Raw genomic sequence first — 14,644 nt, 5'->3', positions numbered from 1 at the left:
GTGCACGGGAACTGAACATACTGTGCATCCCAGACACAGTCCCAATAAACCTAATGGAAGATTCAAAAACATTTTAAAAAAGTAACCTTCAAAAGTTAACCTGGAGAGGTTCGAAAGTCTGATCGTATAGACGTTACAGCAGAGAAAGAGGCCAATCGACCCAACTGGTCTGGGCACCACAGAGAGCTCTGCCCAGCCCACTTCATCTAACCCCATCCCCACTATTTCCTGCTCCCTCATCCGTTTATCGAACTTCCCCTTCAATGCATTTAGGCTATTTGCCTCAACTATTCCCTATTTGCTCCCAGAAAGCTCCATGTGCTCACCGACCAATCGCTGGGTGACCAAGCTCTTCCCGCGTCCCTTCCAGAATTTATTGGGATCATTTTAAATTCATGGTTCCTGGCTCAGGTCTCACACGCAAGTTGAAACAGTTTCTATCAGTCTACCGCCTCAATGCTTTCAATACCTCTCAGCCTTCCCTCTGAGAGAAACAAGTCTTCAGCCTTTCTGAATATTCCTGACCCCTCAATTCTGGTACCATCGTATTTTGTACCTTTTCCCAGGTCCGAATTTCCTCTTTGCTTTGCGGAAGGATGGCACACACCTGCTCCTTCAGAAAGCGTCTGCTTCCGATGAGGGACTTTAGAAAGACTGGTGTGTGAATGGTCTCTGCTCAGAGTTCATCCTCCAGACCAGCTCAATGATGCTCTCCTGCAATGAACGGGCCTTCATTGCGAGAGGATTAGAGGATAGAAGCAAGGATGTCTTTCTGCAGCTGTACTTGGTGAGGCCACGCCTGGAGTATTATGGCCAGTGTTGGTCTCCTTACCGGAGAAAGGCTATACTTCCATAGAGGGAGTGCAGCAACTGGACTGATCCTGGCTCGGCAGGATTGCCGTACGAGGAGAGATTGGATTGACTGGGCCGGTATTCACTGGAATTTAGCAGAATGAGAGGGAATCTCACTCAAATGTATAAAATTCCGGCAGGAGCGGACAGACTGGATGTAGGGAGGATGTTTCCTCTGGCTGGGGAGGGAGGGCTAGCACTGTGACTTCACAGTCCCAGGATACACGATAGGCCCTTTCGGATTGAGATGAGGACAACATCACTGAGCCCTCCACTATCAATATGCTGGGGAGTTACCATTGAGCAGAAACTGAACTGCATCAGTCGTATCAATACTGTTGCTACATGGGGAAGTCAGTCTCCGAACTCCACAAAGCCTGTCCACTATCTACAAGGCACCAGTCAGAGGTGCGATGGAGGTGGGGCCAAGTTGACCCAGGTTCCAATCCCACCACAGCTGAAGGTGGAAATCGAATCCAATAAATGTTGGAAATTAAAAGTCTAACGGTGACCATGAAACAATTGTCGATTGTTGTTAAAACCCGTCCGGTTCACTAATACTCTTTAGCGAAGGAAATCTGCCATCCTTACCCGGTCTGGCCTACAGGCGACTCCAGACCCACAGCAATGTGATTGGCTCTTAACTACCCTCGGAAATGGCTTCAAAATCAATAAAAAGGGCAGAAACCCAGCACCGATCTAGGCACTGGAAACGAGAACAGCAACCCTAGCCTTGTCGCCCCTGCAAAGTCCTCCTTAGTACCACCTGGGGGCTTGTGCCAAAGTTGGGAGAGTTATCGCAGACTAGTTGGGCACTAGCCTGACATAGGTGTGACTCAGTGAGTATGCCTTTCAGATAACATCCCCGACGTGCACAGTGGTCTATAGTCGGGAGGGAGTTTCCCTGGGATCCTCAACGTGGACTCTGGACCCCATGAAGTCTTGTGGCTTCACATCAAACATGGGCAAGGAAACCTCCTGCTGATTACCACGTACCGGCCACCATCAGCTGATGAATCAGTACCCCTCCATGTTGAACAACACTTGGGGTAAGCACTGAGGGTAGCAAGGGTACAGAATATGCTCTGGGTGGGGGGGCTTCATCACCAAGAGGGGCTTCATCACCAAGAGAGGTTCAGTAGCAGCACTACTAACCAAAGTGGCCAGATCCTAATGGACATAGCTGTAAGACTGGGACTGCAGCGGGCGGTGAGGGAACCAACAAGAGGGAAAAACATACTTGACCTCATCCTCGCCAACCTGCCTGCTGCAGGTGCCTCTGCCCATGACCGTATCGGTGGAAGTGACCACCACCCAGTCCTTGTGGAGACAAAGTCCCGTCTTCACATTGAGGAAGTGTGTGGTGTGTGGCACTATCACATTAATTGGGATAGACTTTGAACAGAACAAGCAACTCAAGACTGGACATCCACGGGATGCTGTGGCCATCAGCAGCAACAGGCCACACAAGCGCCAGGCAATGCCCATCTCCAATAAGAGAAAATCCAACATTCATATTCAATGGCATCACCATCACTGAAGCCCCGCAATCAACACCCTGGGGGTTACCATTGATCAGAAACTGAACTGGTCTCAGCCACATTAATACTGTGGCTACCAGGGCAGGTCACAGGCTGGGAATCCTGCGGTGAGTAACTCACCTCCTGGCTCCCTCAAAGCCTGTCCACCATCTACAAGGCACAAGTCAGGAATACTCTCCTGCGCAGCTCCAACAACACTCAAGAAACCTGACACCATCCAGGACAAAGCAGCCCCGTTTGATTGCTCCCCCTTCCACAAACATTCAAACCCTTCACCACCTACAAACAGTGGCAGCCGTGTGTACCATCTACACGATACACTGCAGCAATTCACCAAGGTTCCTCAGACAGCACCTTCCAAACCCACGGCCGCTACCATCTAGAAGGACAAGAGCAGCAGATACCTGGGAACCCCACCACCTGGAGGGTCCCCTCCAGGTCACTCATCACCCTGACTTGGAAATATATTGGCCGTTCCTTCACTGTCGCTGGGACAAAATCCTGGAACTCCCTCCCTAACAGCACAGTGGGTGCACCTACAACACATGGTCTGCAGCGGCTCAAGAAGGCAGCTCACCACCACCTCCTGAAGGGCAATTAGGGATGGGCAATAATTGCTGGCCTCGCCAGGGAAACTCACATCCAGCGAAAGAATAAAAAGTTGCAATGACATCTCTTCCCTCTCGCGCAGTATTACCTCTGGTGTCCCCTGAGGACCCATCCTTGGCCCCCTGCTGTTTCACATCTACATGCTGGCCCTTGGCGATATCATCCTAAAACACAGCGCCAGTGTTCACCTGTCTACTGACGATGGCCAGCTCGACCTCAGCACCAACTCTCTCGACTCCTCCTCCCTGTCTCTCTCCTGCCAGCCTGACATCCGATACCGGATAAACAACTTCCACTGAACAACTCAGTTCCCGAGGCCTCGACTCGACCCGTTTCCCTGGCAAGGACCGGAGAGTGAACAAAGAACAAAGAGATGTACAGCACAGGAACAGGCCCTTCGGCCCCCCAAGCCCGTGCCGACCATGCTGCCCGACTAAACTACAATCATCTACACTTCCTGGGTCCGTATCCCTCTATTCCCATCCTATTCATGTATTTGTCAAGATGCCCCTTAAATGTCACTATCGTCCCTGCTTCCACCACCTCCTCCGGTAGCGAGTTCCAGGCACCCACTACCCTCTGTGTAAAAAAACCTGCCTCGTACATCTACTCTAAACCTTGCCCCTCTCACCTTAAACCTATGCCCCCTAGTAATTGACCCCTCTACCCTGGGGAAAAGCCTCTGACTATCCACTCTGTCTATGCCCCTCATAATTTTGTAGACCTCTATCAGGTCTCCCCTCAACCTCCTTCGTTCCAGTGAGAACAAACCGAGTTTATTCAACCGCTCCTCATAGCTAATGCCCTCGATACCAGGCTATATTCTGGTAAATCTCTTCTGCACCCTCTCTAAAGCCTCCACATCCTTCTGGTAATGTGGCGATGTTTCCTCTGGCTGGGGAGGGAGGGCTAGCACTGTGACTTCACAGTCCCAGGATACACGATAGGCCCTTTCGGATTGAGATGAGGACAAGTTTCTTGACTGGGAGGGTGGTGAACTTTTGGGAATCTCTACCTCAGGAGGCTGTGCAGGTCACATCACTGAATATATTTAAGAAGGAAATAGATTTCTAGACTGTAAAGGGGACAAGGGGCAGGGGGCGAGGGCTGGATAGTGGAGCTGAGATAGAGAATCGGCCCACGATCACATTGAATGGTGGAGCAGGCTCGAGGGGCCGAATGGCCTCCTCCTGCTCCTGACAACTGGCAATCAGAGTTCATAGAATTTTTTCATAGAATTTACAGTGCAGAAGGAGGCCATTCGGCCCATCGAGTCTGCACCGGCTCTTGGAAAGAGCACCCTACCCAAGGTCAACACCTCCACCCTATCCCCATAACCCAGTAACCCCACCCAACACTAAGGGCAATTTTAGACACTAAGGGCAATTTATCACGGCTAATCCACCCAACCTGCACATCTTTGGACTGTGGGAGGAAACCGGAGCACCCGGAGGAAACCCACGCACACACGGGGAGAACGTGCAGACTCCGCACAGACAGTGACCCAAGCTGGAATCGAACCTGGGACCCTGGAGCTGTGAAGCAATTGTGCTATCCACAAGGCTACCGTGCTGCCCCAAGATAGGTAAGCGAGATCATTGCCATTTAAGGAGATTTTTAAACTTTCAGGTTGTTATTTCCAAGAAGACGTTTCCCTTGCTGTCACAAACTCTCACCTCGGTACAGGATTCAGGCTCAAGATGCAACTGAAACTAAAAAACCAAATCAGTTTAACAGTTCGGGTCACACCACTCCAAATTTAATTCAAATGGTGACTCGTCAGATCTTTCTTCTAATGCACATCTATTTGCCCAGCATCGTATCAATGTCGCATTACAATAAAGAAACTTAGTTCTATTAGGGTAGCAAGCTCCGAATAGCTGTGACCATGGCCACAGGCGGAAATATATTTTCAACCCCATCTGGAATAGGTGGAAAGCAGTAAGTTCACACATTTCTTGCTGTGCACCAGCGCTAATGACTCACACCCACTAGCAACACACTTATGACTCATGTTAGTACACAGGAAATCTGAGGGCAAGATTTGCTTTTTGTAAAGATTTTGCCTTGCTGATTGAGTGAGGGATTGGTCAGGGACCATTATCCTATCCCGGGTGTGATTGCAACAAAACGTCATGCCCTGCCTGCAGTCCTTGGCATTGTTGACCACAGCATCCTCCTCCAATGCCTCTGCATCATCAACAAATTGGGTTGAGACTGAACTTGCTTGGGTCCACTCTTCCCCATCTCATCATAGCCAGAGAATCAACGTTACAGGTTTCAGTCTTCAGCCAATACGATTCATTCCACGTGGTCATTTGAGGGCAGCACAAGTGGATAGCACTGTGACTTCACAGCGCCAGGGTCCCAGGTTCGATTCCCTGCAATTTTATCATGGCCAATCCACCTAACCTGCACGTCTTTGGACTGTGGGAGAAAACCGGAGCACCCCGAGTGTCCAAAAAGGTCAGGAGGGGTTATTGGGTTACGGGGATAGGGTGGAAGTGAGGGCTTAAGTGGGTCGGTGCAAACTCGATGGGCCTAATGGCCTCCTTCTGCACGATATGTTCTATGTGATATCAAGAAATGGCAGAAGGCACTGGATGTTGCAAAGGCTCTGGGCCCTGACAATATTCCTGCAATAGTACCTCCAGAACTTGCTGTGCCCCTAGTCAAGTTGCTCCCATACAGCTACAACCTGGCATCGACCCGGCAACGTGGAAAATTGCCCAGGTGTGTCCTGTACACAAAAAGCAGAACAAATCCAACCCGGCCAATTACCGCCCTATCAGTCTTCACTTGCTTGCTCACTGTCATCCTGCTTTGGTTCTGCCAGTCACTCAGCTCATGTCCTTGGTCGAAACATGGACAAAGAGGTGAATGTCAGAGGTGAGGTGAGAGTGACTGCCCTCGACATCAAGGCAGCATTTGACCGAGTTTGACATCACGGAGCCCGAGCTAAACTGGAGCCAATGGGAATCCGGGGAAAACTCTCCCCTGGTTGGAGTCAGACCCGGCACAAAGGAAGATAGTTGTGGTGGTTGGAGGTCAATCATCTCAGCTCCAGGACATCACAGCAGGAGTTCCTCAGGGTGGTGTCCTCGGCCCAGCCACCTCCAGCTGCTTCCTCAGTCACCTCCCTTCCATCAGAAGGTCAGAAGTGGGGATGTTTGCGGATGACAGCACAATGTTCAGCACCATTTGCGGCGACTCAGATAACGAAGCAGTCCCTGTCCAAATGCAGCAAGGCCCGGGCAGTATCCAGGCTTGGGCTGACAAGTGAAAATCATTTTCACGCCACACAAGTGCCAGGCAATGACCATCTCAGACAAGAGAGAATCTAACCATCTCCATGTGACTTTTAATGGCATTCCCATCACTGAGCCCTCCACTATCAATATGCTGGGGAGTTACCATTGAGCAGAAACTGAACTGCATCAGTCGTATCAATACTGTTGCTACATGGGGAAGTCAGTCTCCGAACTCCACAAAGCCTGTCCACTATCTACAAGGCACCAGTCAGAGGTGCGATGGAGGTGGGGCCAAGTTGACCCAGGTTCCAATCCCACCACAGCTGAAGGTGGAAATCGAATCCAATAAATGTTGGAAATTAAAAGTCTAACAGTGACCATGAAACAATTGTCGATTGTTGTTAAAACCCGTCCGGTTCACTAATACTCTTTAGCGAAGGAAATCTGCCATCCTTACCCGGTCTGGCCTACAGGCGACTCCAGACCCACAGCAATGTGATTGGCTCTTAACTACCCTCGGAAATGGCTTCAAAATCAATAAAAAGGGCAGAAACCCAGCACCGATCTAGGCACTGGAAACGAGAACAGCAACCCTAGCCTTGTCGCCCCTGCAAAGTCCTCCTTAGTACCACCTGGGGGCTTGTGCCAAAGTTGGGAGAGTTATCGCAGACTAGTTGGGCACTAGCCTGACATAGGTGTGACTCAGTGAGTATGCCTTTCAGATAACATCCCCGACGTGCACAGTGGTCTATAGTCGGGAGGGAGTTTCCCTGGGATCCTCAACGTGGACTCTGGACCCCATGAAGTCTTGTGGCTTCACATCAAACATGGGCAAGGAAACCTCCTGCTGATTACCACGTACCGGCCACCATCAGCTGATGAATCAGTACCCCTCCATGTTGAACAACACTTGGGGTAAGCACTGAGGGTAGCAAGGGTACAGAATATGCTCTGGGTGGGGGGGCTTCATCACCAAGAGGGGCTTCATCACCAAGAGAGGTTCAGTAGCAGCACTACTAACCAAAGTGGCCAGATCCTAATGGACATAGCTGTAAGACTGGGACTGCAGCGGGCGGTGAGGGAACCAACAAGAGGGAAAAACATACTTGACCTCATCCTCGCCAACCTGCCTGCTGCAGGTGCCTCTGCCCATGACCGTATCGGTGGAAGTGACCACCACCCAGTCCTTGTGGAGACAAAGTCCCGTCTTCACATTGAGGAAGTGTGTGGTGTGTGGCACTATCACATTAATTGGGATAGACTTTGAACAGAACAAGCAACTCAAGACTGGACATCCACGGGATGCTGTGGCCATCAGCAGCAACAGGCCACACAAGTGCCAGGCAATGCCCATCGCCAATAAGAGAAAATCCAACATTCATATTCAATGGCATCACCATCACTGAAGCCCCGCAATCAACACCCTGGGGGTTACCATTGATCAGAAACTGAACTGGTCTCAGCCACATTAATACTGTGGCTACCAGGGCAGGTCACAGGCTGGGAATCCTGCGGTGAGTAACTCACCTCCTGGCTCCCTCAAAGCCTGTCCACCATCTACAAGGCACAAGTCAGGAATACTCTCCTGCGCAGCTCCAACAACACTCAAGAAACCTGACACCATCCAGGACAAAGCAGCCCCGTTTGATTGCTCCCCCTTCCACAAACATTCAAACCCTTCACCACCTACAAACAGTGGCAGCCGTGTGTACCATCTACACGATACACTGCAGCAATTCACCAAGGTTCCTCAGACAGCACCTTCCAAACCCACGGCCGCTACCATCTAGAAGGACAAGAGCAGCAGATACCTGGGAACCCCACCACCTGGAGGGTCCCCTCCAGGTCACTCATCACCCTGACTTGGAAATATATTGGCCGTTCCTTCACTGTCACTGGGACAAAATCCTGGAACTCCCTCCCTAACAGCACAGTGGGTGCACCTACAACACATGGTCTGCAGCGGCTCAAGAAGGCAGCTCACCACCACCTCCTGAAGGGCAATTAGGGATGGGCAATAATTGCTGGCCTCGCCAGGGAAACTCACATCCAGCGAAAGAATAAAAAGTTGCAATGACATCTCTTCCCTCTCGCGCAGTATTACCTCTGGTGTCCCCTGAGGACCCATCCTTGGCCCCCTGCTGTTTCACATCTACATGCTGGCCCTTGGCGATATCATCCTAAAACACAGCGCCAGTGTTCACCTGTCTACTGACGATGGCCAGCTCGACCTCAGCACCAACTCTCTCGACTCCTCCTCCCTGTCTCTCTCCTGCCAGCCTGACATCCGATACCGGATAAACAACTTCCACTGAACAACTCAGTTCCCGAGGCCTCGACTCGACCCGTTTCCCTGGCAAGGACCGGAGAGTGAACAAAGAACAAAGAGATGTACAGCACAGGAACAGGCCCTTCGGCCCCCCAAGCCCGTGCCGACCATGCTGCCCGACTAAACTACAATCATCTACACTTCCTGGGTCCGTATCCCTCTATTCCCATCCTATTCATGTATTTGTCAAGATGCCCCTTAAATGTCCCTATCGTCCCTGCTTCCACTACCTCCTCCGGTAGCGAGTTCCAGGCACCCACTACCCTCTGTGTAAAAAAACCTGCCTCGTACATCTACTCTAAACCTTGCCCCTCTCACCTTAAACCTATGCCCCCTAGTAATTGACCCCTCTACCCCGGGGAAAAAGCCTCTGACTATCCACTCTGTCTATGCCCCTCATAATTTTGTAGACCTCTATCAGGTCTCCCCTCAACCTCCTTCGTTCCAGTGAGAACAAACCGAGTTTATTCAACCGCTCCTCATAGCTAATGCCCTCCATACCAGGCTATATTCTGGTAAATCTCTTCTGCACCCTCTCTAAAGCCTCCACATCCTCCTGGTAGTGTGGCGACTAGAATTGAACACTATACTCCAAGTGTGGCCTAACTAAGGTTCTATACAGCTGCAACATGACTTGCCAATTCTTATACTCAATGCCCCGGCCAATGAAGGCAAACATGAGGGCATTTAAAAGTTTATTGGATAAACATGTGGATGATAATGGCATAGTGTAGGTTAGATGGCTTTTGTTTCGGTGCAACACCGTGGGCCGAAGGGCCTGTACTGCGCTGTATTGTTCTATGTTCTATGCCTTACGCCTTCTTGACTACCTTCTCCACCTGTGTTGCCCCTTTCAGTGACCTGTGGACCTGTATTCCTAGATCTCTTTGACTTTCAATACTCTTGAAGGTTCTACCATTCACTGTATATTCCCTACCTGCATTAGACCTTCCAAAATGCAGTACCTCACATTTGTCCGGATTAAACTCCATCTGCCATCTCTCCGCCCAAGTCTCCAAACAATCTAAATCCTGTTGTATCCTCTGACAGTCCTCATCGCTATCCTCAATTCCACCAACCTTTGTGTCGTCTGCAAACTTACTAATCAGACCAGTTACATTTTCCTCCAAATCATTTATATATACTACAAACAGCAAGAAGAGCTTTCGCATCGGACTCCTTGAACAGGTCACCCTTCCACCAGGTAGAAGGTGGCCTGCCTCATTCGGAGGAAAGTCCTTGGCGTTAAAAACAGACTCAAAAACAGCTTCTTCCCCACTGTCACCAGACTCCTAAATGACCCTCTTATGGACTGACCTCATTAACACTACATCCTGTATGCTTCATCCGATGCCGGTGTTTATGTAGTTACATTGGATATGTTGTGTTGCCCTATTATGTATTTTCTTTTATTCACTTTTCTTCTCATGTACTTAATGATCTGTTGAGCTGCTCGCAGAAAAATACTTTTCACTGTACCTCGGTACACGTGACAATAAACAAATCCAATCCAAAAGGGCCCAGGTTTGACGGCGCCGTACAAGATGCTTACCTTACAATCCACCTCGGCTTGTTTGCGCCTGATTTCGCTGAGCTGAGTCTGCAGGCCTTTGTTCTGGGCTGTGATGTACTGCAGCTTGTCCTGCAGGCCGCTACAAGCCAGCTCCGTTCGGTTCAGAAGGTTGCTATTCACCTGGTTCTGGGGAGAGAAGCAAAATTTGCAGTCAAAACAGAAACGGGCGTTCGAGTGTGGCATATTGAGGGGACAGTTAACAAATCGCACGGGACATCGGGGCAAATACGGGGAGCTTGTCGGGAAGCTTTACAAAGTACCAGTTCGGCCACAACTAGAATTGTGCATCCAGTCTTGGCCACCATAGAAAGGGCGAGAAGGTTCTGGAGCTGCCACACAGGACAACGGGCAGAATGATTCCTGGGATGAGGAGATTTAGCTACAAGGTTAGAGAGAAGTGTCATGATATTCAAACATACATCATAACACATACATAATGATAGACAGACCAACGGACCAATTAGCACACATAACACGACAGCCAATCACAGACAAGAGCAGACACAGTATAAGACAAGAAACACGACACTTCCTGGGCAGTCCATCTGGAGACAGCACAGGGCCAGGACCTCATAGCAAGACACTCACACCGTCACAACGTGCTGAGTACCAAGTCTGATGTACAAATAGTTAGATGGAATAAAACTGCGTTGTACCAATCGCAACCGTGTTGGTTCGTCTGTACCTCAGAGCACCCAATACCTCAAGAAGTAGTTACTCTCCCTCAGGCACAGAGGACAATGACCTGGAACAGTCTGCCCACAGACTGGGTGAAGCCGACAAGAATGATTTTGGATTGGGGGCACTTGAGGGAAATACACTTGCAGGGCTATGGGGAGAGAGTGGGGGTGGAATGAGGCAGATGGGATTTCTCTACAGGCAGCTAGCATGGACCCAATGGGTTGAATTGAAACAAAGATGTGCAGGTTAGGTGGACTGGCCATGCTGAACTGCCCCCTAGTGTCCAGGTTAGGTTACGGAGATAAGGGTGGGTGGGGGGGGGGGGGCCTCAGTAGGATGCTCTTTCAGAGGGTCGGTGCAGACTCGATGGGCCGAATGGACTCCTTCTGCAGTGTAGGAATTCTCTGAAAGTGCTGAAAAAACTCAGCCAGTCTGGCAGTATCAGCGGAGAGGGCAGCTGAGTTCAGGTTTCGAGTCCAATATGACTCTCCTTCAGAGTGCAATGGGTTGGACTGCCTCCTTCTGTGCAGTGCTGACCCTAAATGCAGACAGAAGCTGCAGAAACCAGAAGTAACTGAGCATCGGGCCACAAGCCGGCTCCCGACTGGAGTAATCTGCAAACCTTATAATAATAATCATCGCTTATTGTGAAAAGCTCCTCGTCGCCACATTCCGGCGCCTGTTCGGGGAGGCCGGTACGGGAATTGAACCCACGCTGCTGGCCTTGTTCTGCATTACAAGCCAGCTGTTTAGCCCACTGCGACTCCTCCAGCAGATTCGAGGAGTAGGTCTGGCTATTTATATTTCCCTCTCCAATGTATCTGATTCCTGCAGCAACAACATTGCAGCCCAGAGTTCTGCAAATCCACATGCTGGCCTTGGAAAGGGTCCAGGGGAGGTTCACAAGAATGATCCCTGGAATGAAGAGCTTGTCGTATGAGGAACGGTTGAGGACTCTGGGTCTGTACTCGTTGGAGTTTAGAAGGATGAGGGGGGATCTGATTGAAACTTACAGGATACTGCGAGGCCTGGATAGAGTGGACGTGGAGAGGATGTTTCCACTTGTAGGAAAAACTAGAAGCAGAGGACACCATCTCAGACTGAAGAGACGATCCTTTAAAACAGAGATGAGGAGGAATTTCTTCAGCCAGAGGGTGGTGAATCTGTGGAACTCTTTGCCGCAGAAGGCTGTGGAGGCCAAATCACTGAGTGACTTTCAGACAGAGATAGATAGGTTTTTGATCAGTAAGGGGATCAGGGGTTATCAGAAGGCAGCAGAATGGGGGTGAGGGAAATGTCAGCCATGATTGAATGTCGGAGCAGACTCGATGGGCCGAGTGGCCTAATTCTGCTCCTATGTCTTGTGGTCTTAATTGGCCGTGGGAGAGAGCTTTCACCTGGATTTAAAACTTGAAGCGCTCCCGGCTGTGAGGCGGAATGATGAGAAACCTGTCCCCGGACATTCCCTGGCACCAGCCCCCGGAAGTGGATACCAACGTGTACAAGCTTTGGTAAAGTCCAGCCGCCTCTAGCAGCACACGCCTGGCAAACGTACATCCTTATCAGGACAGAGCTGTAGCTCAGACCTTTAAAAAATAACCCCCCCCCCCCCCGATATAAATAACCTTCTGTGACAGCTAACGTGCAGGAGGGGTATCACGGATCAGCAGCACCCTCCAAAGCTGCTCCAATAAACGGCCGATGCATTTTTGCTGCTCCCTGGAATGTTTACAATGAGATAATATAGTACATGGCCGTCTGATCATCTTTAGGCTTTTCTTAAGTGGCGAGTGTGCCCTTTTAACGTCCTGTTGTTAGGTCGTTGCCACAGGGCACGGCACCCCTTCGGGCTCAAAAATACACAAATTGGCCAAATTATTCAGCTGTAAATATTAAATAGCATCCGGCAGAGAATCATAGAATTTACAGTGCAGGAGGAGGCCATTCGGCCCATCGAGTCTGCACTGGCTCTTGGAAAGAGCACCCTACCCACGGTCAACACCTCCACCCTATCCCCATAACCCAGTAACCCCACCCAACACTAAGGGCAATTTCTCACGGCCAATCCACCTAACCTGCACATCTTTGGACTGTGGGAGGAAACCGGAGCACCCGGAGGAAACCCACGCAGACACGGGGAGAACGTGCAGACTCCGCACAGACAGTGACCCAAGCCGGGAATCGAACCCGGGACCCTGGAGCTGTGAGCAATTGTGCTAACCGCAATGCTACCGTGCTGCCCAATCATTACCAGATACTGAAGGGGTGAAGTTAACTGCCACTGAGATTGCGGCGCGCGAAACCGCCATAGCTGCTGCCAAGGCACTCTGGTTTTGTTCAGTCCCAGGCCAATCAGGACCGGACAGCAAGTGCTGGTCTTGCCGGGATGCCCATATCTCGGGAAATTACTTTCTAATACGACCCCTTTTTAACAGTTGCAGGTTAACAGACCCCAGACACTATCGAAAACAAACAGCGTAGTAACATTCAGTGTGCAGTATAATTAACTTACAGATATTATAGATCAACATATAATTTATCACTAAAACATGGAAATGTGTGTTGAAAATCCTGGGCGACTTGGCCAGGTGCTAACAGCACATCACCTGTTGGACGAGCTAACCCAACAGTACCTCATCCCTTCTCTAAGGGACACATGTCCAGCACGGCTGCTGGCCTGTCAGGTAATCTGGGTCTTCCTCACATTAAAGGGTTTTCCTTCCGAGTACAGCGGCAATCCAAACGAGAGGATGTGTCAAAAGAGGGGGACAAATGAGGACATTTAATTTTTATAAGCATGACATTCAGGGAGAAATCGATATAAACAGTTTACATGTCTCATCAGGAGGGAGAATTGGGAACACATTTTGGGATTGCGTGTGATGTGGTCAGTGGGGGGGGGGGGGGGCGGGTACACTCCCCCCCCCCCCAGCAACTCCTGGTGATGTCTATCGCGCGGATGGGTGGGCCACTAGTTGGGCAGGGTGCCAGAGGATGTCCGCAGACCTGTGCGGGGCGCGGTTTTCGTACAGGGCAGCAGCGTGTGTTGGGAAAGGGTCGAGAGCTGAAAGAGAAAATCGGAGGCCTCTGCCAGGTTGGGTTCTGCTGGACACGGCGGGGACACGCACCGAGCACCGCGCCGAGCACCGAGCCGAGCACCGCGCCGAGCACCGAGCCGAGCACCGCGCCGAGCACCGCGCCGAGCCGAGCACCGGGCCGAGCACCGGGCCGAGCCGAGCACCGCGCCGAGCACCGCGCCTAGCCGAGCACCGGGCCGAGCACCGGGCCGAGCACCGCGCCGAGCGCCGCGCCGAGCGCCGAGCACTGCGCCGAGCACCGCGCCGCGCCGAGCACCGCGCCGCGCCGAGCGCCGAGCCGAGCGCCGAGCCGAGCACCGGGCCGAGCACCGGGCCGAGCACCGGGCCGAGCACCGGGCCGAGCACCGGGCCGAGCACCGGGCCGAGCACCGCGCCGAGCACCGGGCCGAGCACCGGGCCGAGCACCGGGCCGAGCACCGGGCCGAGCACCGGGCCGAGCACCGCGCCGCGCCGAGCACCGGGCCGAGCACCGCGCCGAGCGCCGGGCCGAGCACTGCGCCGAGCACCGCACCGGGCCGAGCACCGGGCCGAGCACCGGGCCGAGCACCGGGCCGAGCGCCGGGAGGAGGGAGAATTGGGAACACATTTTGGGATTGCGTGTGATGTGGTCAGTGGGGGGGTGGGGGGGGGGGGGGGGGGCGGGTACACTCCCCCCCCCCTCCCCCCCCCCCCCAGCAACTCCTGGTGATGTCTATCGCGCGGATGGGTGG

General features: G+C 51.8%; 1 protein-coding gene across 1 annotated transcript in view; it reads right to left on the bottom strand.

Moving 5' to 3' along the window:
• Positions 1-14,644, bottom strand: part of LOC140403263 (EVI5-like protein) — a 572,353-nt gene that overhangs the window by 163,750 nt on the left and 393,959 nt on the right. Inside the window, exon 16 of the mRNA XM_072491040.1 lies at positions 10,135-10,281. Within this exon, the coding sequence (XP_072347141.1) occupies positions 10,135-10,281 (147 nt within the window). The remainder of the gene's footprint in view (positions 1-10,134; positions 10,282-14,644) is intronic.

Source organism: Scyliorhinus torazame, chromosome 27, assembly GCF_047496885.1.
Source record: "Scyliorhinus torazame isolate Kashiwa2021f chromosome 27, sScyTor2.1, whole genome shotgun sequence".
Lineage (NCBI taxonomy): Eukaryota > Metazoa > Chordata > Chondrichthyes > Carcharhiniformes > Scyliorhinidae > Scyliorhinus > Scyliorhinus torazame.
This window is presented reverse-complemented; position numbering and strand designations above follow the sequence as displayed.